Source organism: Vespa crabro, chromosome 24 (assembly GCF_910589235.1).
Source record: "Vespa crabro chromosome 24, iyVesCrab1.2, whole genome shotgun sequence".
Lineage (NCBI taxonomy): Eukaryota > Metazoa > Arthropoda > Insecta > Hymenoptera > Vespidae > Vespa > Vespa crabro.
In genome coordinates, this window is record NC_060978.1 from 3,427,168 (window position 1) to 3,453,125 (window position 25,958).

General features: G+C 32.1%; 3 protein-coding genes across 8 annotated transcripts in view; 2 read left to right on the forward strand and 1 right to left on the reverse strand.

Moving 5' to 3' along the window:
* Nucleotides 1–62: 62 nt before the first annotated feature.
* LOC124432262 (cell cycle checkpoint control protein RAD9A) lies at nucleotides 63–2,391 on the forward strand. 4 transcript variants are annotated; one of them, XM_046981034.1, is made up of 6 exons: nucleotides 63–292; nucleotides 444–662; nucleotides 727–891; nucleotides 984–1,140; nucleotides 1,263–1,434; nucleotides 1,540–2,391. In XM_046981034.1, exons 3-6 carry the CDS (start codon nucleotides 733–735, stop codon nucleotides 2,168–2,170), a joined length of 1,119 nt encoding a protein of 372 aa, XP_046836990.1. In that variant the 5' UTR covers nucleotides 63–292; nucleotides 444–662; nucleotides 727–732; the 3' UTR covers nucleotides 2,171–2,391. The 4 variants fall into 4 exon arrangements, with proteins under 4 accessions (XP_046836990.1, XP_046836987.1, XP_046836989.1 ...); XM_046981031.1 differs by having other exon boundaries at nucleotides 63–264; nucleotides 444–646; XM_046981033.1 differs by having other exon boundaries at nucleotides 66–373; nucleotides 444–646.
* Nucleotides 2,392–2,588: 197 nt separating this feature from the next.
* LOC124432264 (endonuclease G, mitochondrial) lies at nucleotides 2,589–6,051 on the forward strand. The gene is made up of 5 exons (XM_046981039.1): nucleotides 2,589–2,976; nucleotides 3,411–3,604; nucleotides 3,739–3,975; nucleotides 4,041–4,224; nucleotides 4,298–6,051. The coding sequence occupies exons 1-5, from the start codon at nucleotides 2,719–2,721 to the stop codon at nucleotides 4,394–4,396; spliced, it is 972 nt and encodes a 323-aa protein (XP_046836995.1). The 5' UTR covers nucleotides 2,589–2,718; the 3' UTR covers nucleotides 4,397–6,051.
* LOC124432258 (protein crumbs) overlaps nucleotides 4,741–25,958 on the reverse strand; it is a 34,817-nt gene continuing 13,599 nt past the window's right edge. Inside the window, exons 2-19 of one of the 3 annotated variants that reach the window (XM_046981019.1) lie at nucleotides 18,137–18,507; nucleotides 17,501–17,681; nucleotides 16,582–16,749; nucleotides 15,650–15,977; nucleotides 14,858–15,318; nucleotides 13,910–14,091; nucleotides 13,625–13,778; nucleotides 12,726–13,190; nucleotides 11,766–12,501; nucleotides 11,267–11,669; nucleotides 10,403–10,858; nucleotides 9,553–10,305; nucleotides 8,633–9,467; nucleotides 8,132–8,495; nucleotides 7,588–7,903; nucleotides 7,035–7,352; nucleotides 6,861–6,956; nucleotides 4,741–6,711 (exon numbers count right to left, since the gene is read on the reverse strand). In XM_046981019.1, the coding sequence (XP_046836975.1) occupies nucleotides 6,487–6,711; nucleotides 6,861–6,956; nucleotides 7,035–7,352; nucleotides 7,588–7,903; nucleotides 8,132–8,495; nucleotides 8,633–9,467; nucleotides 9,553–10,305; nucleotides 10,403–10,858; nucleotides 11,267–11,669; nucleotides 11,766–12,501; nucleotides 12,726–13,190; nucleotides 13,625–13,778; nucleotides 13,910–14,091; nucleotides 14,858–15,318; nucleotides 15,650–15,977; nucleotides 16,582–16,749; nucleotides 17,501–17,681; nucleotides 18,137–18,507 (6,812 nt within the window). In that variant the 3' untranslated portion in view covers nucleotides 4,741–6,486. The remainder of the gene's footprint in view (nucleotides 6,712–6,860; nucleotides 6,957–7,034; nucleotides 7,353–7,587; nucleotides 7,904–8,131; nucleotides 8,496–8,632; nucleotides 9,468–9,552; nucleotides 10,306–10,402; nucleotides 10,859–11,266; nucleotides 11,670–11,765; nucleotides 12,502–12,725; nucleotides 13,191–13,624; nucleotides 13,779–13,909; nucleotides 14,092–14,857; nucleotides 15,319–15,649; nucleotides 15,978–16,581; nucleotides 16,750–17,500; nucleotides 17,682–18,136; nucleotides 18,508–25,958) is intronic. The other 2 variants (XM_046981020.1, XM_046981021.1) reach the window with 2 other exon arrangements.

Here is a 25,958-nt window from a genome sequence, read left to right on the forward strand (position 1 = left end):
CAGACCAATGATAGCGATTGTTTAGAATGAATTGGAACGAATCAAGCCAATAAACGAATAGAAATTTTTACAAGCGTGAAAGAAGATACAATTTGAATGCATATATGAGGCTCGAATTTTAAGTGGCGGGAACATTTCTGAATTATTTTACGTACAAGCACTTTACTTTTAATTTACAATTAAACGAAGTCTTATTTAATGATTACATCGAATTAAGTTTAAAGAAAATCATGAAGTGCGTCATACCTGGGGGAAATGTGAAAAGTATATCTAAAATGAATATTTTACCTAGGTTATGTTATGTCACAGATATAAAACATTTTCTTTTAATGAAATATATTTCTTTTATAAGGACATTTAAGTGATTTATAAGGAAATCATTATTTTTATCATAACAATATTATGCCATAACAATATGTAATAACAATAAATTGCAATTGCAGTTGTAGCAAAAGCCATCCATGCTCTAGCGAAGATTGGAGATGAAATGTATGTACAACCTCAATCAAATAGCTTATCCTTTCGTGCAATTAACATGGCCAATTCTGCATACGCTGACTTTACTTTTTTTGAGAATTACTTTTCGTATTATGTATTCGACGATCTTGAGGAAGACGATGCTCTTAAGTGTAAAATTTCTATGAGGGTAATATATTGTAAAAGTGTGTTATTTTTTTTTTTTTTTTTTTTGACATTCAATTTGATTTTATTATCTTCATATTGTAGAGCGCTATGACAGTCTTCAAAACACCAAATATGATAGATAAACAAGTAGAAACCTGTCATATTGAGTTAAAGCCAAATGCAGATTTTCTTTTTATTACTTTAAAATATAAAAATAGCATCATAAAGAAACATATTTTGCCGATCATAGATAGTGAAAAATTACAGGTATGTTATATGTAATACAACGGTTTTATATAACTATTTTAATTTTTCAACTTAATTATTAATTATTTTATATTTTATTTCAATATTTATAGGCTACATATATAAAAGATAGTGCGACCAATCAATTATCCGCGCAGTCTATTATACTTGGAGATGCTATACAAAATTTCCAACAAAATTTAATTGAAATCACTCTTGAAATTCTACCACAAAAAGTTTTGCTTAGAAATTATATAGATGATACGTCTAGTAAGTATTTTTTTTTCTTTTTTCTTTTATTCTTTTTTTCTTTTTTTCTTTTTTTTTTTTTTTTGTATAAAATTATTATGTTAAAGCTTAATGATATATAAGACATTTTACTTTTAACATAGACATAGCTAATGTAACAAGGACACAGTTGGTACTTGGTAGAGGTGAATTTGATCGATATTCAGTTAATACAGAGACAACGATTACATTTTGTATGAAAGAGTTGAAAGCAATTCTTAATTTTGCTGAATTTGTTAAATTACCAATTAATATGTATTTAGAAAGCGCAGGAAAGTAAGTTTGACATATTAATCGCCTTTGTTTCTCCTATTGCATGACTGTTGTATTGTTTTTTTTTTTTTTTTTTTTTCATTTTTTTCTTTGTTTTTTTTTGTGCAGACCTGCTGTGTTTGTATTAAAAAATCCAACTTTGGAAGTAAATTTGGTATTGTCTACTTTAAATACTGAAGTTGATAGCCAATCTGAGACAACTGTTACCGAGAAAGCAGTCAAGCCTATACGAAAGAGGGCTACAGTTAAAAGATCAACAAAACGATCATCTAAATCTTCAAATAGAACAAATAATACATCATTTTCTAATACTACAGTTATATCGAAGCAAAAGGAATCAAGTGACATAAAAATAGGAAAAGAAGTGACAAATAATGATGCTCGTGTATCATCAAAAGAACATAATCAAAATGATATTGTAACGGATGCGAATACATCGAGTACAAATGATATATTCTCAAAACCTAATGTATCTAATAATGAAAAGAAATTAGCACATAATATATTTTCAAACATATTAAAAAGAAAGTCTGGTGAAGGTTGTACAAAATATCTGGATAATGTCGTTGGAGAAAAGAACAATGATGAGTTAGAAAATACTGTGCCTAAATCACCATCTCCTCCGTCTAAGAAAGCACGCTTTATCTTCAGAAAATGTTTTCAAACAACATTTGATCCACGAATGTTGCCTGGTCATGATACTATTCTAGTTGAAGATTCAGATGAAAACAGCGAATGACTTTGTTATTTATTTAAAATATTCTTATGAACTTTTGTCGGATTAAAAAATATCTATTTGGAAATTTCTTCTTTCAACTTATTAATTGAAGCAAGTTAAATAAAGTTGTAAGTAAAGTTCTTGATCTCACTGGATGCTACAAAATGTTAACTCTTAATTTTGTATCATAATGTACATAAATATTATTAAACTATATCTTGTTCATCGATAAATTAGAAAAATGACTAAGTGATCAATTCAAAGTCCTTGTACGATATTTTTAATAATAAATATCGAAAAAGAATTCATAAGATTGAAGTATTGCATAGGAGTAGGATAAAAAATATTTCTATTATCTTTTTACTAATGTTTCTTGCGCAATCTAATTAATGAATATATATATATATATACACATATATATATGTATATATATATGTATATTAAGTTCATTATACGACCAGTAGGCGGCGTAGTTTTGTGGGTAACCTATAAAAGAGTTAAAACGGTGATGTTGTGTAACATATTAATAATTTATCGTTATTAAAAATTGACGCAACGCGATATAAATTATGAAGAATGTTAAGTTAGCATTAGGATTATCCACGATAAGTGGGTTAAGTGGTTGGTACATAAGCAAGTATTTTAAACAAGAAAAACATTCTCATGTGGAGGAAGACAATGGAACGAGTATTTTTCATAAAATTAAACGTATGCCCGGTTTACCAATATTTGGCATAGTATCCGCACGTGAAAATCTATTAGAACCTTCGGATGTAGAATCGGAAATGGGTTCAAAATTGTCTGGAACTGCAACTAGAGTATCCCAGGTAATTTTTAAATTAAATTATTATCAATTATTCTTATTTCAATATAGAACATAATCTTAACACATTGCCGACCGTTCAAAGAGATTTTCTATTTTATTTAGAAAATATTGCGTCTATAATTCCGTATAAGTTATGTGATTAGATTTGAGAATGTTACTACACGACGTTTGCGAAAAATGCGCTATGAACAATATATTATCTTTCGAAATATATATATATATGTGTATGTATATATATGTATGATGTATGCATGTACGTATGTACGTGTAAATGATCTGATTACATCTTCATATGAATCAATTTATAAGCGAATCAATTTTTTTTTTATTAAAATTATCTAAAAGAATTCTCTATAATTCTTTATCCCTTTTCGAGTTTATTAGTGTTAATGTCTACTCTTAGACGAGTAATAATAGATTCTATCAACTTAACAGATTATGAAATTTGGTTTTCCTGGTTATGATAACATCAGATCATATGAAGATTTTATATTGTCTTATGACAGAAGAAATCGTGTTGCTCATTGGGTATTTGAACATTTAAACAAAGAAAGATTACAATATAATGAAACTGTAGATCGTTCAAAGTGTGAATTTACGCCAGATACCAGTATACACCCTTATTTTAGGTACATATTTGCATATTTTTTTAATGAAATGAACCCTTAAGTATCTGCTATGATATGTATTATTAAACTGTGTGTATGTGTGCATATGTACATTTTTAATTAATATAATTATATATCACAATTATATAATACAGATCGGATAACAGTGATTATAAAGGAAGTGGTTACGATCGTGGACATTTAGCAGCAGCTGGAAATCATAAACTACATCAAAAACATGTGGATCAAACATTTTATCTTTCAAATATGGCACCTCAAGTTGGTGTTGGTTTTAATAGACACTCTTGGAATAGATTAGAAAAATATGTGAGAAAATTAACTAATGTTTATAAAGATGTTTATGTTTGTACTGGCCCATTATATATTCCAAAGTGAGTGTATTAATGAAAAATATAAATAGAAATGAAACATTATAGTTTGCATTTTTTTTTTTTAGAAGAGATAATGCAGACGGTAAATTATATGTACGCTACGAAGTTATTGGTGCAAATCATGTTGCAGTACCGACACACTTTTATAAAGTAATTGTTGGAGCAACTCATAACTCAAATTTTGAAATGGAGGCTTATGTAATGCCAAATATGCCCATTGATGACAATACTCCTCTTACAAATTTTCGGGTAAATTCTTATAAATACATAATTTAGTTTGATCTGATAAATATATTTTATAATAAATTTAATTTTGTTATAGGTACCGCCAGAAACTATTGAAAGAGCAGCAGGTCTTTTATTTTTTGATAAATTATCTCGCGAAAAACTTACAAAAATCAATGGGAAAAGTATAGCATAATATTGTTTCATACAATCAATTAGTAGTCAGTTTTTATGACTGACTTATTTTATATTTATTTCCTTGCTAAATATCATTGTTAAAAATGTAGATTCAAATAGCTAATCGAAAGTTATAGAAAATTGAAATTAATATTCATGTGTGTATATATATATATATATATATATATATATATATATGATCAGTATATCCTTTTTTTTTCATCTCATGTAATAACATGAAACAAGAATAGATTTATTCAGACTATTTTATTATTATAATGGAATTATTTTAATGGATATAAAAATTATTTTTTTAAATGCAAGAAATTGTATATACAAAGTTTTACGAAATAACAAGATGTATTATCATTTATATTTCGAGATTTTATTGCCTTTTGTACAATTGATGATTGAAACTTTCATCATTTATGTTATAATAAATTTAGTGCATAATCACATTTGACCAATCATGAAAATAAGTACTCGTAGAAAAAGTACATATATTCATCTTTATACATTTTTTTAGGCACGACCATAGGGAATGTTATATTAATATATTCAAATTTCAGTCTAATAAGAAATAAAATTATTTTTTTTTTTTAATGTGTGCTTCGTGTCCAATCAACGATATATTCTACGATAATTCTGTCAATTTTTATGCGCTCATAGCCGGAAATGATAACTCTTATTTAAAAATTTTATTATCTTTGATTATTATTTTCCGACTATAGCTGTATTTTACATGCGTTTACATAAAAATATTGTATAGCACGTAGTAATAGTGCTGTAGCACTAATATAGTAGCACATAGATAGTATTCTATCATTACGACTTTCCATGGTGTGTGTGTGTGTGTGTGTCTGTCTGTCTGTCTGTATAAAGATTATTATTTGCCATTTTGTTGTCATGTTTAAAGTGCGTAGTGAATCATACAGACGATTTTCTTACGCGTGTGTGTGTATATATATATAGTTCATTATTTAATAAGTATTTTGAACGCATTCTTGGTCGAGTTAATTCTCGCCGTTACTTTGGTCACAGTAGTAATATTATTACATACCAAAGAGTACATTTGTTGTTAAAATACTATGTTAATTTTAAATACAGTATTCATATAAAATCCTATTGACAAAACCATTAATAAATTTTATGACTTAACATCTATTTTATGTACACAAAATTAACAGATATGATAACATAGCGAAGCTCGCCGGATGTTTTCATATTCTTGTTATTCATCTACTCTTATATTCTATATTTTGACCAATGTTGGTACATATTAATGTCAAAAAGTTTCAGAATTTCTGCATTTATAATAATTTAGGCACTAATATGGACGGGTCTCGTTATTTGAATGCTGCGATCGCGTATCACTTACATAGTAAGGACACTTGTCACAGCTTTAAGTACACTCTTCGTTAAGTAACTACTTCGTATGGTGTTTTATCATACGTTATCGTCGAAAAAATTGAAAATACTGAAAGAATGAAAAGCAATGCTCTTCATTATTTGTGACGTCACATTAAGTATCCAATATTAACAATACAGTTTTTGACTAATACAATCTCTTTGCCACATTGTACTTGTGTCGTCGTGAATTGTGTTCACATGAAAAAATCTAATTCGAGTAATATATTTATAACACAACATTGAATAAACTAAATTAAAATTTAATCTGTAAAATACTGCACACCTCTGAATATAGTAGTCTTCTCTTTCTTTTTGCCCTTTTTTGTTCTTTTCTCTTTTTTTTCTTTTTTTCTTTTTTCCTTTTTTCCGTATTCCATTGTACTTTTCCTATATAACCACTATGAGAAGTGGCTTTGTAATTTCTTTCCTTTTCTTTTCGTTTTTTATATTTTTTTTCTCGTTCAACAGCTTATGAAAGATTTCGACATATTTATACCGTTACAGCATTAGTGTGACCCAATAAAGTAGTTAAGTAGCATAGACTAGAAAACGTAATGGAACGTTTGATGATATGCCACTTGAAGATTTTTTTGTTATCATCCAATTTCTTTCGTACATGTAATAGCGACTTACGCACTCGATAGACTAGCTTGCGTAAGACGCTCTGATCACTTATTATTATCAAATCATATAAGCTCTTCAAATCAGTCTTTCCTCCGGTGGAGGTTTCATTACGTTATCCATCTCCACTCGCGGATTACTAAATTCTTGAGCGCTTGGGCTGTACGTACCACGAGTGGCACGTTTCTTTCTAGCCATCATAAATAATGCTATTAATGAACCTGCCGCGATGAGAAATAAACAACCAACAATTGGCCCTACGATAATAGCGATATTGAATGCTTGACTTCCAAGCTGTCCAGACTGAAAAATTTAACAACGAATTAGCCAACCCGCTTATTACAACAGAATTTATTTTGGATTGATTCCTTTAATTGATTCCTCATAAAACTAAATTGCAATTATCATAGTTAGTGAATTAATAGTTAAAATAATGTAATTATTTCTCTTACCTCTGTACAATTTTTTCCAGTATACTCTGGCGTACAAGCACACTGATATTCACCATTATTTCCGCACTCACACGTCCCTCCATTTTGGCAATGATCCTGTTAAATGAAACAAATAGAGATTATAATTGATACGAAAACGACTGTGAGAGTTCATGTGAATGATTAAATATTTACTTCTCTACAAGGGTCACCCATTCTACAGTTGTATCCACAGTATCCAGGATTACAAATACATTGATAAGTACCAAGCAAGTTTTCACACTTCCCGTATCCACAATCAGTCAACGGATTTTGACATTCATCCACGTCTATAGAACAATCTGGTCCTGTATAACCGGTGTCTAAGCAATCGCAGGTAAATTCGTTCACTTTGTCGTAACATTTACCGTCATTTTTACACGGCACGTTACCATCCGCGTCTGGTGCACAATCGTCTATATTTATTTCACAGTAAAGTCCCGTGTAACCAAGTAGGCACATACATTGAGGGGCCTAGGAAAAAAAAAAAAAAATAATCATTGAAAGAACAAGAATTTCTCAATTACATCTCTCTTAATATTAAGGCAAATTGATAAGAAATCTGTCTGGTTTCAATAAATTCAGTAAATCTTACCTTAATCACAAAAGACAGTAAACTTTCTTTTTTGCGTATTAAGATATTCGAATGATTTTTTTAATAGAAATTGAAAAGAATATCATCGTGACTACGGAATTTAATGTTTAATACCTGATGTAGGAGGTCACACGTGCCGCCGTTTTGACACTTTTGAACTTGACAATAGGGTAAGTCGCATTGAGTGCCCTCGAAACCAGTCATACAAGTACAAGTGTAATTATCTCCTGTCTTTGAATTTACAATGTCCGTACATGTGGAACCGTTTTTGCAAGGTTCGCTTTGACACGTAATCAGTCGAAAATTTTCGCAGAGCTCACCGACAAACTGATCGGGACATTCGCAACGAAAAGATCCAGGTTTATTAACGCAAACACCGTCATGCTGGCACGGACTAAGAGTCACACACTCGTTAATATCGCTGTCGCATCTAAAAGATATATAGAAAAAAAAAAAAAAGATAAGATCTAGATAAGTTAAGAAAACCTCACAAGATTCGTAATCTTTCGCAACGTTATCAAAAACTATTATCACATCGTTGCAGTATTCTTCTTTTTTCTGTTATTTTTTGTTCCTTTCTTTTCTTTTCATACAAAGAAATTAATTTTATAGCAAATATTTAATTGGCGTTAACAATTTCTATCTTACATATACTTACAGCCGTCCCTGCCAGCCACTGTTACAAATGCAGGTATAAGTAGCAATACCATCGACGCAAGTCGCATTATTTTGGCATTTATTGTCGATACACTCGTCGATATTGACAGAACAATCATCCTCGGCATAGCCCGCTGGACAATCGCATACGTAGCTATTGGTTTTGTTACGACAATGACCATCATTCATACAATCAATATCGAAGCATAATTGGCAACCGATATTATTACTCGAGTTATGATTTTGTAGAGATAGATATTCAAATGGTGTAAAGTTGGCGTTTTGATATACCTCTTCGTAAGTAAAATAATGCAATAACATGCTGCCGATTCTTACTTCACCGAGGCAACCTTTAAATACTTCTCCTGAGAAGATAAGTAATGATGAAATACTAGTATATATATATACTACAATATATATATATATATATATATATATATATATATATATATTTCACACACATATTTCAAATCAAATATAATCTAAGAGAAAAGTTTTATACCTGATACCATGTGATGGGGTGGCGTAGTAGTAGTCAGAACGTAATCGCTGAGATCAACAGTATTTTGTTTAATGGCTTTTCTATTCGTAGCTTGATTATTATTATCGAGAGTAACGTAAGTATGTCGATTAGAGAGAGCATTGCTTAATCCACCTAGAGTGACCGTACCAGTGATCAACAATTCGTACCACAGTGCAAAGTTGAAATTCGGACTAACTTGGGGCGCGTTTTCGTCGTTCGTGTTTGCATAAGTGCACTCCATAGAATTGTTATTTAGTCGTAGTATTATGGACGTCCAGTTCCCGTCGGGTTCGTTCTTACCGAAACTGAGGATACCACGATTCTGATCATCTAGTCTCCAGGAAACTGTGATTTCGTCTTTGTAAACGGACACGGTAAAGTGTTGATCACCTACGCGAGGCGCCATGTGCATCAGAGTGCCGCCAGTATTCGATCGATACGTTATTCGGATAGTATCGATAGTAGTGTCGGACTCATTCCTTTCTTCCATTTCCATTTGATCGTAAACGTAAGTGAACGACGTACTGACGCCATCGAATGTCGCATTAGCTATACATTCATAACCATCGTCGAGATTCTGACATTTAGAACCAGCCGGACAGTCTTGGAGTTGGCAAAATTCCATTTCTTGGCAAGTTTTGCCAGTATAACCTCGTGGACACTGACACCAGAAATCATTCCACGTAACGTGGCAGGTACCGCTGTGGTTACAAGGATTACTGATACACACGTTGTCGGACAATACGCCTTCCAAAACTTTGTCATGGTCGAAAGTTACGTTGCCAAATTGCGTCGGTGTCGGTATGTCTTTTGCCTTTATATAATGACGATAAAGTTAATTGAACGATTCATTAAATTTTTGCTAAGATTCATTAGGATACATCATCGTAATATTATACCTTCAAAGGGAAGAATTCGACGACCATTATCTCGTTGCCATTAGATATCTGTACGTCCTGTATTATTCCTTTGAAATTTATTTGCGGTACTTGTTGAATTTCCATTTGACGACTATCGACTTGTCGTATATATCTCGATGCTTGCGGTAAACCGCCCAAATAAAGTACAGTAACGTTTAATTGTCCTGAAGTGCTAATGGTTTTGCGAAAGTATTCGGTACCGTTAATTTTCACTTGCACCAACGTTACATTCCTGATAACTTGTATCAGATGGTTGTTTCCGTCGTTTAATTTAACACCACCTACCGTATACGCCTCGGTACCATTAAATTGAATTCTAACGAGTAATTCTCCTCCTTCTAATTGTGCCGCAATATACGTCTTGTCCTGAGACTTTGAGTCCATTTGTGGAGCCGGTTCAGATCCTAAATAGAATATGTCGCCTCTATCCTGTCTCGTCCGTATGAACATTGAAATATCTACGATCGATCTAACCGCTTTCCTCGCCATATCGGATACTTTAACCGTGACGTAACCATTAGTGATGTTCTCAAAACCAAATGTGGCAGCCGTCATATTGTACTGGCACGTGTGACCTAAATACGGTCGTTCGCACTTGCAAGAGAAATCCCGCCAACCGTCGGTACAATGGCCTCCATTTTTACAAGGATTCGGTGAACATTGTGCTTCACGTGGACACCCAGGCTCGATACCTTCCATATAGACCGTCTTAGATGTTGTCCCTGAATATACCTAAAATTAAATGATCTGGTTAAATTTTGAACATAAATATTGATCATAGATATTGTTGTCGTTATTGTCGTTTGATGAATTGAATGAAAGTAAGCACCCATTCTCCATTAATAACGACGTCCTCGGTACAGCCTATAAAGAAAGACGGGCCATGCGTAAGTCTTCGGAGATAGTTAGTGGTACCACCGACGTACGTCATCGGGAAAGATGTGTGATTGGAGTTAGATCCTTCGTTGAGACTGATGGGATATATCGTTTGTTCTTCGTTAGCCGATAAAACCAAATGTGTGGTATTGATAGCTACGAAAACTTTTTGCCAGGAAGAATCATTTAAACCGCTACCAATGAAGACGCCTTCCCACTTATTCAAAAGGCTCGAATGTAGATTGAGTTTGCCATTGACGAGTTCAAGAATGTAAAACGTTAAACCCTTTCCAATGGCCAACAAACCGTTTGGTAGCGTAGTTCGAAAACGAAATTGAATATCGTATCCTTCCTCGCGAGTTGTGTTCACAAGAACATATGAACTGCCGCTCAATGACATGGTGGTCACCTGGAAAACAAATTAAAAATTAAAAATCTATGGTTTTTTTTCTTTCTAGGTTTAAAATAAAGGCCCCAAGCGCTTTACGTACGTACCTTTCTCTTTTTGAGAAAACATTGTGAAACAAGTTTGAATAACTTGCATTAATAATGTGCTCATTAAATACTATCTATTGCAATATATCGGTAATCGTACGAACAAAATAATCTATGGCTTTTAAATAAGTATAATGTTTATAACGATCAGTAAAAGTTTATCATTCAGCATGATTGATAAAATAATATCTCGTAAAAGATTCTATAAAAGACTGATTTTAACTCTTAACATGAGGATCTATATATTTTCATTCAATTGTCCCGTCCCGTACGCGTATCAAATAATTGAAATTTTTCGACAAAGAAGCAATAAGGTACTTACATAATTACATATTTCACCGTGGAAACCGTTTGGACAGGTGCAATTGAATTTGTGAATTTTTTCATCGATTAGATATGGCCAACAGGTACCGCCGTTCTGACAGGCATTACCCAAACAGCCTGTTAATTCAACGGAGCAATTCTTTCCGCCGTATTCGGGTTCGCAAGTGCAAAAATAGTCAGCTCTACCATCGGTACAGACACCGTGGACGCAAGGGGTGTATCTTTTGCATTCGTCGATGTCATGCTGGCAATGATCACCCTCGTAACCTTCGTCACATTCACAAGTGAATCCACCAATGCGATCGACGCAGCTACCAGCCTGACAAGGATTGCTCTCGCACTCGTTTATGTTCATTTCGCAATTTTTACCCGTAACTCCTTGGACGCATAAACATTCGTATCTGAACAGAGATGAGGTAGAATTAATTGAATATAAGATCGACAACGATAGTAATAATAAGGAAGGAATCTAATAGGTATGCATAGATATTACTGACCCGCTCGCGTTGGCATAACTGAAATCTTGAGTGAATATGGAGGGTAAATTAAATGCCTCGCTTTTGTACAATTCTTTATTTGATCTCTCGAGGCAAGTACCGTTAAATTGGCAGGGTGAACTTTCGCATTCGTTTATATCTATTTCACAGTTTTTGCCGGTGTAACCGGAATAACATTGGCATTTGTAGTTCTTTATATCGTCGATGCAAATGGCATCGTTGACACACGGAGCGGATAAACAATCGTCTATGTTTTTTTCACATCTCGTACCCTCGAAGCCAGTGTCGGTACAGTCACACGTATAATCATTTACACCGTCCATGCATCTACCGTAATTGTAACATGGCAGTGGCTCGCAATCGTCAATATTAATCTCGCAATTAGTTCCACGGAATCCAGGTGCGCAATTACAAGTGTAAGCTGCGACTTCGTCTATGCAGGTCGCACCATTCAAGCAAGGATCACTCTCGCATTCGTTAACATCGGTGTCGCATATCTTCCCGGCATAACCAGGTGGACATTTACATTCGAACGTATTGATTCGATCGATGCAAGTGGCGTTATTCAAACAGGGTCCGCCAAGACACTCGTCAATATCTATGTCACAATGATCACCGGAGAAGCCAGGTATGCAGAAACATTTGTAACTTCCTTCGGTGTTCAAGCATATGCCATTGTTACACAAGGAGTTACCTTGAGTCTCGCATTCATTGACGTCCTGATCACAGAATAAACCTGTAATTGAATCGAGCTGGATGAAGGCATGACCGAGCCAATTATAAACTTTTTTATATCTTTTGGTTTAGATAGATCATTTTAAAACAAAACAAAACAAGAAGAAAAAAGAAAGAAAGAAATTGGCAAGCAAAACTAAATTTCATTTTTTCTTTTTAATAATTGCTCTGTCGAAAATATTTCATTTTTATATACACAGTTAGTTTAGATCACAGTTAACGTACCTTGAAAACCAGGATGACATTTGCATTCGAATCCGTCGTCACCTAAATCGATGCAGGTACCATTGTTACACGGCTTTCCGGCGCAATGATAAACGATAAGGGTACAATTTGGATCTCTGTATCCTTCGCGGCATTTGCACTCATAACTGGCGATACCGTCGACGCATATCTTATCATCTGGACATATCACGTCCACGCAGTCATCAACGTTTACGTCGCAAATTTTACCTTCGAATCCTCTCGGGCATTCGCAAACGAAATCTCGTCTTGATCTTGATATAAGAGTACAACTTCCATTATTTTGACACGGATTCAAGGAACAAGCATCGAATTCTCGTTCACAATTCTGGCCCATGAAATCTTTCGTACAATTACACGTGTATTCGTTAATACGATCGATGCATGTGCCACCATTTTGGCATGGTTGAGAGAGACATTCGTCCACGTTGATCTGACAGTTCTTTCCTATTCATAAAATAAACTCATTTGTAATTGAGAATGTGACTCTATGACAACTTGTTTTCTTCGCTACAAGTTGTTTGCTAACAAGCTATTTGCATAATCTGTACTTATTTACCTTGTTGAAAAGGAAAAAGAAAGAAAAAAAAAGGAATAGAAGCTATTTTAAATTTTAAATAATCAATTTGTGATCTGTTAAAAACCAACAAGCATACATGTAGTACATTCTGTTCAATTAATTCTTATACCAAGAAAATAATTATAGAAAAAGAAAATTTATATGAAAAACAACAAAAGACAGATTAGACGAAGAAATATGAACAAATGAATGATCTAATTAATAAATTTATCAGTTAATTAAACAAAATATCATTCGATTTTAATCTTTTACGTGAAACAAAGCGTCACTGATCAATGAGAACACAAAATAATGATTGTACCAGTGTAACCAGCCAAACATTGGCAGTAATAACTGTTGAGTTGATCGATGCATATACCACCATTTCGGCAAGGATCGCTAGAGCATTCATCCATGTCAATGGAACACTCTGGTCCTGTCCATCCTGGTTCGCAGGTGCAATAATAGCCTCCAGGCTATTTGGTGATAAGACAAGTAACGAAAATGAGGCAAAGAAAGCAGACAATGTATTCCATGTATAAAAGCTTACACATACATATGATACATGTATTATACGCGAAGCAGAATATCGAGAAATCAAACTCACATAATCGTGGCAAGCGGAAGCCTGTTTGCAAGGTAGATTACGACATGTAATCTGTTCCTTGCACTGCGTTCCCGTCCAAAATCGTGGACATTGGCACATGATGCCAAAGACTGTTTCAATGCATGTACCACCATTGTGACATATCGTGCACCAATCCGAAACTGATGTCGAACACGTTGCACCTGATGAACGACACGTACCACGAGGTAAGGGACAACACAAGACAATTTACTGCCAGATCGTATTTTATGCATGCGAGGGGAGAGAGAGAGAGAGAGAGAGAGAGAGAGAGAGAGGGAGAGAGAGACAAAGAAAGGAAAAAAATAAGCAACAAAAAACATGCAGTTTATATCATTCGAGCCAACGTGAATCAGAATGTATCGAATCAAATTGTTTTCTTTCAGAAATATTTTCTCTTTCGTTTAAATATCTCAAGTAATTTAGATCACTTTTATTCAAGTAAAGTTAATCAAGAAGGCCGCATCCAAAATACACGGTTCAAGTTAAGAAACATTTTTATCAGTGTTAAGTAATTTTGTTTCAATAAAAATAATCTGACTTTCAACATGGCTCATACATAGACAATATTCAACAGCAAATTAGTTGCGTAAGAGTTATGTATATTTTAGATAAATGTAAAGATAGAGCGACTGTTAAGATGTAAGAGTGAAACATTTTAAGAGCGAACATCTATATGTATCTACGTATATAAAGTTACAATGATAACAGACACAACAAAGAAGAAAAGAAAAGAACCATTAGTGGAATTATCAGTAAAATATCATTTGCGATCGATTTATAAAGAGATATTTACTTATTAGATATCTATGTGAAATTATTTTATCCTGTGAAATTATTTTCTTCTTACAGTTGGATATTAAAAATAAAGCTCCGTTGGATCTCAAAGGATAAAATAAATATTAGTCTTACTATCTACCGATGTATTACCTTTCCATTCGGGTGTACAGGTGCAATTGTATCCGTCTCTGTTACTGGTACAGGTACCGCCATTAATGCAAGGATTACTGGCACAATAGTTGATAGTACAGTTTGGTGGAATCCCCATATATCCAGGATTGCAAACGCACTGTTCTCCGTGAGAATCCCTGATGCAGATACTGTTTGATGGACATGAATCAATTTCACAGACACTTCTCGAATCACAATGACGGCCAGTGTAACTGGCTGGGCATACGCAGTGATAAGAGCCAACGTCGTCTATGCATTCGCCTCCGTTAGCACATGGATTCGACAGACATTCGTTCAGGTTCAACTCACAATTCTGACCCTCGAAACCGGCTGGACAGTGACATATATAGCCACCGTAATTATCGTAACATATGCCATTGTTAAGACACGGTTTAGCGAGGCATTCGTCGATATCTATCTGGCAATTTGATCCTTCATATCTAAGCGAACAATTTGAGAATATGTTTTTATATATTATATAATGTCTTTTTTAAATGGTTACTATACCCCAATGGATATATGATAGAGCCCTATCATACGAAAACATTTACCATTTACATGTTTCAGTACTTATTCATCTCTTGTTTTCTCTTTTTCTTCTTTTTAATATACTCTATCGTCGAGATAAGCATCGAACAATATTTTTTTTTTTTTTTTGGTTAACCTCAAGAAAACAGGAATGATAAAAAAGTACTTAAAAATGTATAATCGTTTTCTTTTGTAAATTGATCAAAACAAGTTGATTGATTAAAAAAGAACAAAAAAAAGTACCCTGTTCTATCGCATATGCAAGTGTAGTTATTGATCCCATCTATGCAACGACCACCGTGTTTGCAGGGATAAGACAGGCATTCGTTAATATTGGTCTCACAATTTTTCCCTGTCCATCCTGGCAAGCATTCGCATTTGTATTCGTTGTCAGTGAGTGCCAAACAAATGCCGTTATTTTTGCAAGGACTTTCCTCGCAAAGTCGTACACCCAATTGCGACTCGCAAGATGCACCTGTGTATCCGGGCTGACAGTTGCAAGTAAAGTCACCCTTTTTGTCTTCGATGCAGATTCCACCGTTTCGGCACGGACTATTCAAGCACGGTGAACCTGGAGAATCGTATTCGATATTATTTTACACAAGAATGATAATTATTACTAACATATTAGAAATATTAATGGATATGGAGAAAGGCTAGTTTACGTGACATACGAAAGTAGTTTTCAAAGGGGATGTCAAATATTAAAAATTACATTTTATACGGGATAATATTTCCATAAGCTAGAAAGCGAATTATTATGAAAGCAAATAATATCGTTCTACTACGTTTTGCTACGTTCATATATAATCTACATGATAATGTGTTACGTATAATATTTCAATGACGTCACTATGTACTACCACATGCACGTTTGCAGACAAAAATTCATTAAAGTTGCCTAAGAGAAGTCTCCTTTGAATTCCTATAAAATTCCTATCATACATTTGTTCAAGGATAGGATATGCATGCTTTAATACGAAGGTCAACGCTTCTCGGTACAAAAAAAGATGAAATGTAATGTAATGAAATGTAACATGTTTATGATCGAAGAAATGCAAATTCCTTGCGGTTTTTAGTTTTTTTTTTTTTCTTTTTTTTTCTCTTTTTTTTTCAACTCGTTTCCATTAGCGTAGAAAAATTCTTATGACATATGTGGTATTATCGTGATCTACCATTATCGATTTGACAGTTGTTGCCGGAATATCGCGCGTAACAGTGACACTCGTAACGGTCCTGCCGTGACACGCATTTACCATGCATCATGCATGGTTCGTTGCGGCAGACATCCATGGTGGAAGCTGTAGCCGATGCTATGCCACTTCCAAGGCCATTTGGACCACCTGAAAGTTGTACAAAAGAAAATCTACGATACAATCTACACGATGCACTATATACGAAAACGTTGTGCGTTTAAGGAATAAAAAACAAGGAAAGATAAGTGCGTCAATAAAATATCTACGTTTTGCTAATTGTATTTGTACTTAAGTTATAATACTTAACAAAGGATAACAGCGGTTGTTCGATTTTTTACGATAACATAAGAAGGAAAAAAAAGAAAAAGAAAAAAAAGAAAAGAAAAAAAGACACTCCTTTAATTTCTTAACTCGGTTGAATTATTGAACTATAAAGAGGAACATTTGAAGAGTCATCATAGATAATTAATATTCTCTCAACGATTGATTTTCTTAAGGAAAATTTCTTTTAGATTTATTATCTAGAAAATATTCATTTATACGTTTGTAAACTTGATCTAACAACATTGAACTATGGTAAGTTAATCGTAGGAATTCTGTTAGATTGAATGCGATCAACTATTTTTAAAATATCTAACGCAAAGTACTGACATACTAACCAGTTCTTATATAATACGGATTGAAAATTACCAACCATTCCTAATAAACAAGTGTATGGAAACTGTATACCAACGACAGGACATTTGATTTCATCATTCTTCTTTATGTTAACAACATTTTCTATCCTAACTTTATATTTACTTTTCTACGTTTCTAAATTCTTTTAACTACGTATTTATTTCTTATACATAAAACTCCTCCCTGACAATATTTTTTTGCAATGTATGACGTTACTTACATCCTCTGTTGTCCGAAGGACAAGGCCCAAATACAGCTCCATTGTTGATAGATTCGTTGAAAAGTATACCAGGACCCTGAAGAATGCATCCTCGAAAACTTTCACCGACTATCAGCGAATCGTTAACGTTGTAATCCGGCAGAGTTAAAATTGCAGCATTGTATGTGGCATTTGCGATAACCTGCAAACCAAATAACGTTAATTAACAGTGACGTTTGTGAAATCTTGACAAATTAGTTCATGTTACAATGATCTCATCATATAAACAGAAATACTTATCTATATCTTTTTCGAAATATCAATTATAAACGCTCGTGAAATATATTACGATGAAACTCATATCCTCTCAATTCCCTGATAGAAAAAAAAAAAAAAGAAGACAGCAAGTATGGAATCTACATGGAAAATACTTATCTGAGTAGGACATTGTTCAGTGAATAGTAAAAATTAGCCGTGGTACGGATAAATGTCGATGGAATTTGTAGAAAATAAATCGTTGCGTTTGATTTCATCGTATTGCGAATTATTATACGTTCTTTTACGAATTATTAAGTTGCTTTCACGTATGCACGTCGCGCAATTACATTCTTATATATTATAACGTTATTGTATAAAGGTAGATAAACGTATGTTTACCTGCGTATGACCAGCTGTACTCAAAGTAAGATTTCCAAGTCTGAAGAAGAGATTGACATTATGCCAGGCATTGTTTAGTAATCTAGCGTTGAGTCTTGCTTCGTGGACTTGCTGATCTACGATTGCAACGAAGAGAAGTCCATCGTGCGTGACCTCGAGACTTATGGAGTCGTCTTTGTACCTTTGAACAAAGAGCCTCCCACCTTCGCAGGTTCGAAAACTCAAGCCGCTATGCCTGTGCACGGACACGAAGGAATTTAACTTCAGAAAAGCTGATCCATTGAAATATGCCTCCCGTGGATGATCTTCGGCATCCTTCCGGCGTACGTCCTGTGGTGCTTCGTGTGTGATCGCCAATAGGCTGGTCAATACTGCAAAGAATACATATTATGTAATGTCAACAAACTACTGAATAAGACGTTCAAACGTTACATTAGAAACACGAACGAAGTTAATTATAGAATAGGTGATATTTTACCGATATTTACATTATCATAATCGTTCAAATAAAAGAGTTTTGGTAAAGTTCTATTTAAATATCAAAATAAATAACAAATAAAAATTACTATGTTTATTCATTCAACATTAAAATTATAATCTTCGTTTAAGTAAAACTTTTCTTATATTATTCACTTATTAATTTTGCAAATAAAAAATATTTTCTTATTTAGACTAAAGGGAAAAACGAATAATGAGTAACAATACATTTGTTTGATTAATAAAAAAAAGGCATTCGTAAGATGAGACAATTGATGATTATTAAATTTATAAATTCTATTTAATCTAATAGATATGTATGTATATATATATATATACATATATGCATTCTAATTATAATCGTTGAAAAAGAAATTCATTTTAGTCGAACGTAGCTGTGGGCTGTTCGACGCAAGAGAAAAGAAAATTCAATGAGAATGCTCGTCATATAGTTAAATAGTCGTTAGATAAAAACATACTTACAAGTGTGGAAAAATCAATAAAAAAAGAAGTTATAGCTTGGTGGGGAGGAAAGCAAAGTAAGTACATATACTCCGTTTGGCTAGGTACATACATACATATATATGTATTAGATTTACTGACGTAACGGGTCTTCTGCAATGACCGATAGATGCACACACAGACGTATGTAGGTATATGGACGCACGCACGAACGTCGAAGATCGTTGTCTTCGAGGTGCGAGTCTTACGATATTCCGCATAGAGAACGTTTGAGTCACGCTATCGAGATAAATGATAACAAAATGGAAGTCCAAAAGGAACCTATAACTAAAACCAGTTATAATGCACTCCTTTGTGTAAGAACGATGTTGAAATAATATTAATTTCCTATTGCAAATTGATAAAACGATATTATTGCGTTTATAAAAAAAATTATTAAAAAGAGAATTTATTAATTGATCATCTCTAATCGTCTGAATTATTATTATCTTCGAAATTTATTTTCTTTCTAATTGGTCTGCAATTAATTTCTTCGTTACTATCGACATCGTGTGGTTTATTATATTTTTGAATATATGCTTCAAATCTCGTTAGAAAGATATTCATTAGACCGTGCAGATTGTATATCATAATATCTAATATAAAAAGATATATACATATATATATGTACATAACGTTGCACTGGTGATCGTTGAAAATGAAATATAATTAATTGTTCGTTATTCTGGTACGTTTCATTTTCATACAATGAACGAATTCGTTAAGATGAAATCAGACTGTGTTATCCTAAAGCATAATTATTTGATGTACGATATAATTGAAAAATAAAAATATGTATATATATATATATATATATATATGTATATAAGTATATTTGTTAAAAGGTAAAAGATAGACATGAGTCATCGAGTCCGAAGACACGTCGAAAACGGCGTTCCGTAATCATGATTCATAACGTGTGAGCGTTTGAGTTTCCGTATCCTTTTCGCATGAGCGCACGCGATACGTTCAAGGATGGTCATGAGAGGAACGACATCACCTGTCTAGCATACAAAAAATTAACAGGTAGAAACAATAAGAGGTCTTGATGTGTACATATGTATAACAATGTGTGTGTAGGTATGTATATGTATGGTCTAAACGTTCACTGTTCTCCTTATAATGTTCTCTCTCATCTGTCTCTTTCTCTTTCCCTCTTTCTTTCTCTTTCCTACTCCTCCTTTTTACGTATCTATCAATGATTTACCGATTCCCTTGCGAGAATGTAGAAAAAAAATGGCGAATGAAAACAAATGTTGTAAATTAATATATGTTCCTTAAAGATGGAAATAATGATAAATTGTGTCCTTGAATCTCTCGACTCGACTTACTAAGAAAACAATTTAAGTGGCACGATATTTCTTCTTCTTTCCTGTTTTTCTATTTCTTTTCTCTTTTGTTTTTTTTTCCTTAATGTATTTAAACAAAGATAAGCTTCTTTAAATATCATACTACATACGACATTAAACTTTTAACACGTGCATATAGGACTTATATTATTTTAATCCGAACAAATTGATCGATGTATTGAATAATAGTGTCAAGAAAATTTATGATAGACAAGATGATCCATGAGCTATGTGAATTACAATCAAGTATATTGATTCTTTAATAAATCATACGAGACAAAAAAAATATTTGAAGTCCATTGATGGATTTTGTGATCAGGCTCGTTTTGTATATAAAAGGATGTTATGGAAAATTGTTTCATTGGGTATGATGCTTTAACAAAAAAAAAAAAAAAAAAAAAAAAAAAAAGAGAAAAAAAATATGACGTTTCAAAATCCGATAAAAAGTCATTTTGCTACTTGAACTGCGGTTCATTTAATGAGCATTATTTATTCAAGTCCTTTGAAAATTGTCAAGTTTGACGTTTAAAAAGATCACGAAGAAAACACTTAATCGATGATATTCCGTTTCCAGTCATTGCAATATAGTACTCGAACGGTAATCTTTTGCTTCGAAAAGATTCAAGATACTTAAAAGTAACAATGGACCATAAGTGAGACGACATGGCTCGGAGTCGACAGAAGCATCGAAGTCTCCATCATAACGAAGCGTAAACACTAGAAATTTTTACCGCGGAGAAATTGCCTCTGGTTTATGGCATATAAAATGAAACGATTGATCGTGCCTTATACAAAGAAATAGAAAGTTTTGACAAAAGAAAAGAAAATACTGAGAATATTCTATAAAAACAAATAAAAACTTGAGACAAACTTATCTACATATATATTTTTATCTTATTTCTTTCTCGCTTGTTATTATTATTTTTTTTTAAATCGATGAATTTTCGTTTCTTTGTTTTTGTAACTATTAATATTTATTCACGGATTCCTTACGATTTCTTTTTTTATCACTTTGAAACGTATGCAAAAATGGCTCATTGGTATGTATGTGGTACATACTTGCATATGTACGTAACTAATAACGCAATAGGTGTGAGAGAAACGCCCTCGTGCCAGTATTCGGGATTTATGGATGTTACGATCGTCAGGTTTTCCCACGTACGAATGCGAGCTTCTATATACATGAGATTACGAAAGGTTTGTACATTCGTGACAACTTCATAAACAATGTATACATACGTTGAAAAGTCGTCCAATTTTACTGTCAATCACGAGTAAATTCGTCGTTCATGATCCATTGTTTGACATAAATGGATTAGTTAGCGATTTGTGCTGTTGTTATTATTATTATCATTATATCATCTATCACTTATAAACTTTTATAATTTATTTTTTATAAAATCGATAATAAATATAAAAAAATAATTATTTTTTGATATTTGACGGTACATAATTAATTCGAAAAAGAGATAGAACATTTGTACGTATAATTTGTTTTTGTTAACTAACCATGACATGGAGAATCACAAGAAATTAATGTATCCATTAATTTGATATGAACAATATTTTATTAAAAACAAGATATCTATGCATTTTGACATAAGAAATTTGAGATAAGTCACTTTCACAACAAACATAGATTTATTTTATTATATAGCTGATTGTTAATGATTGAAAAGATTTTATTAAATATAGAAACGTAAGCACACGTAAGAAAATATAAAATTTTCTTAGCAATCTCTTTGTGATAATGCCGATAGAGTCTATCCTGAAACATATTATTACGAATTTAATAAGAAAAATTTTCATCTTTCTCGAGATCCCGTGGTAAAAGACTTCCTTGAATTTCACCTTCCGGGCTACGCCCCTATTTAAATGGAAGAAAATTCCTATCAGAATCTAAAGTACCGGTTCTTTGATCAGCTTATGGATCGGTGAATGGATCTTCCATTCATTTCGACAGTGGTTCTCACGAGCCTTCAATGCTTTACCCGTAACCGCCATGAGATGTGGGGATAATATTATTATCGTCGATGGGAAAGTAGAGCCGTGATCATGAAATACAATGAACCGATGTAAATCCAATCTACTTTAGCGGTATTTTTTAAAAAGAGCAATGACCTTGAGATACATTAGATATTATAAGTCACTATATTAAATTATCATTTCTATGATCTTTATTTGATCGGTACTTTTATGAATTAATGGCAAGTATTTCGTAAAACAAATGATCACTTTAATTATTAGTACACATAATTATGTGTCGATATACTTGAAATACTAATCAAATGTTTAAAAATACTGACTCCGATAAACTTTTTATTACAGGAGAAAAATTAACAAAAACATTTTGAAAGTAATTGTAATATCTTCGCAGGTTATATCAGTTTCAAATTATGATTAATATGAGTAAATACATATATACATATATACATATATATACATAGATTTAGAAAATATATAAATAATATATAAATATATTAAGAGAAATTCTATTCTTTTTATATAAAGTTTATAATACAAATGCGTTAGGTAATTAGATCAAATATAATCGAGAGATTATCCAATGCAATTTGATTGCATAGCAATAACGGCCGCGTTCCAAATAGCGTTCTATCGCAAGAGAAATAATACGAGGCTAAATGCGATTGTCCAATCACGTGATTATTCGGTTCAGTCGCTGATCGAAAACCGCATCTCTTTAATTACTACACAGCTTCTCTCTTTCTCTCTCTCTATACATATATATATATATATATATATATATATATATATGTACAAGGTGTCTAATTTTAACAGATATGGCTAAATATCTACGATTTTATTGGTTTTTTACAAGCAAAATATTTAAAATAAAAGTTAAGTTCTGTGGAAAAATTCATTGCATCTATTTCGTAGAGGATGCTGGTGTTAAGATACGAAACTCATGACAAGTTTTTTTTTTTTAATGAAAATAGGATATTTTAACCCTAACAAAAGTTATAGAAAATACGAATTGAATGAACACTTACAGTATACTTTTTCATCGATATTTCATCGAGTTATAACGCCTTGAATTTTAACAAACATTGTTATCGGAATAATCCTATCAATTTTCTCCATATAAGTCCGATAACAAATGATAAATCAATGAATTTTTTTTCTTGTTTCTTATTATATTTATTTATTTATCTTTCTTCTAAAAATCGTAATAATTACAAGTACTCATAAAGAATATATCTACTGATTATACAGCTTGTTATACTATAACTCGATGAAATATCGTTGAAAAGGTAGACACTGTAGGTACTCGTTTGATTCATATCGATGTTATCATATTACCATATTAGGCTTAAAATATCGATTTCCATGTTATTACTTCCGTATCTTGACAACAACGTCCTCTATGATATAGCTGTAATAAAAATTGCCTTGTTCCGGTGTTTTTGGTGAAAAAAATCACTAGATTTCATAATAATCCTGGTGATACACTTTTTGTTGGGACACTGTGTGGATATATGTATATATATAAACCTATATGTAGGTATATTATTTTACTTTTATTCTTTCACTTTATCACTCTTCTCATTAGGTTTTTTATTCGCTACCAAGTAATAGAATAATAATATATCGGCGGTAAGAGCGTGTCAGAGTGCAGGCATCGTATTCAATTCCTCTCTGTCTCGTCTCTATATTAAACGAGATTAATTTCACCCGCGTGAATTTCACAAGGTAGTCGTATATAGTCGACTTGCGTAATGAGATGAACGGTGAAAGCGCATCTTTGATGCAAAACGGTATGAGGGATATGTCAAATAATGTATATCTATGTGTGCGAGTGTGTGGGTATGTGTATACATGTATGTATGTATGTATGTATGTATGTATTTATGTATGTATATATGCAGGAGAAAAAATGTGACTAATATTAACGAGAAGAAATAATAAGTAAAATAAACAGTTTTATTCCCTTTCGTTTCGTTCTTAACAAATAAGAATTTAGGTTATTCAAAGTTCAGTTTTTTTTTTGTTTTTTTTTTACGTCAACAATATATGTCAGATAAATATTTTATTAGTAAAAAAAAAAGAAAAGAGAAAAAAAAGAATGAAAAGAAAATGATATGTTCAAGATTGAAATTGAATATTAACACATTCATATTTATTTTTAAATCAATATTTACTTTTAAAGCTATATTATGTTTTTTTTAATCTATAATAATTTTTCTTTTCGAGTGTGAATTTCAATATAAAAAAATTATAAAAAAAAAAAATAAAAATGTAAAATATTAATATAGAAAATGTCGAGTAGTTTTTAAAAAGTACCTTATTAGTTGTATTTTTGTCAATCGTTCTTTGAATTCTATTGTAATTACTTTTTTCAGATTTTTGTTCGATTCATGAAGCTATTATTTTACAAATAGGTATACTCAAGAAACGAGCTCTTCAGGTTAAGCAAGGATAAGCCGTTGCACACTGCCATAATCAATAATAACGGGAGGAGAAATTACTAGTAAGAAGGAACTGGCGACTCTTTAATAGGGTGACTGTGATTTGCCGTTTCATTGATCGTACCCGTTAAACGTATTTTTTATTGATTATTTTTTCTTCTTTTTTTCTTTCTTTTTTCTTTTTTTTTTCTTTTTTAACGACGACAATCTAACGGTTTGAAATTTTACAAGAACTCACGTAAAATGCTCTCGTAAGCTGCTTTAATTATATCTTTATACGAAAATATGACGATGTTTGTTTCTCCTTCGTCTGGTTGGCTTTTAAAGATTTTCTATTTCAATTTCTTTATAAATAAATTGAAAGTACCAATTGGAGATAAAACAGTATGAAACGACTTCTACAATCTTATAAATAAAATTAACAAGCAAAAAAACGTACAAAATATAATATGTATGCAAAGACTTGTTCGTATCAATTTTTCAAACTATCGATAAATATCTAAAAGTTACGAATTATCATTTAATCCTTTCTACACTAACCTTGCGCATAGTAGTCGAGTAATAAATCCTATTGATTTTTTCTTTATAAGTATATCTATATACATAGAAATCTAATATTAGGCAAAGAGTTTTATTAGATAAAAATGCTAAATTGTGTTACATTCAATTCCTCTTTATTCTCACTCAATGCTATTATTATCACCGTCATTATAGTCATCTTCATTTTATATAGATATATAATGATAACTGTTAGTTTTACTAGTATTATATTATCGTAATTATATTATTGTTATTGTTATTATTAATATTGCTATTATTTTTATTATTATTATTTTGATATCATAATCATTATTCTCTTTCTAGAATTCCCTTCTTTCAAGTGTTTCTTATTCCCTTTTTTCAAAACATCTTAACAAAAATATACCAACTAACAAACTAGCATTATAACAAATATAATGAATTATTACAGAAATTATTAAGGTTTAATATTATTTAATATAATTTTATAACGATGTAATTTAATTTTATAACAAAATTCAACTAAAAGTCATCTTTCGATAATCATCA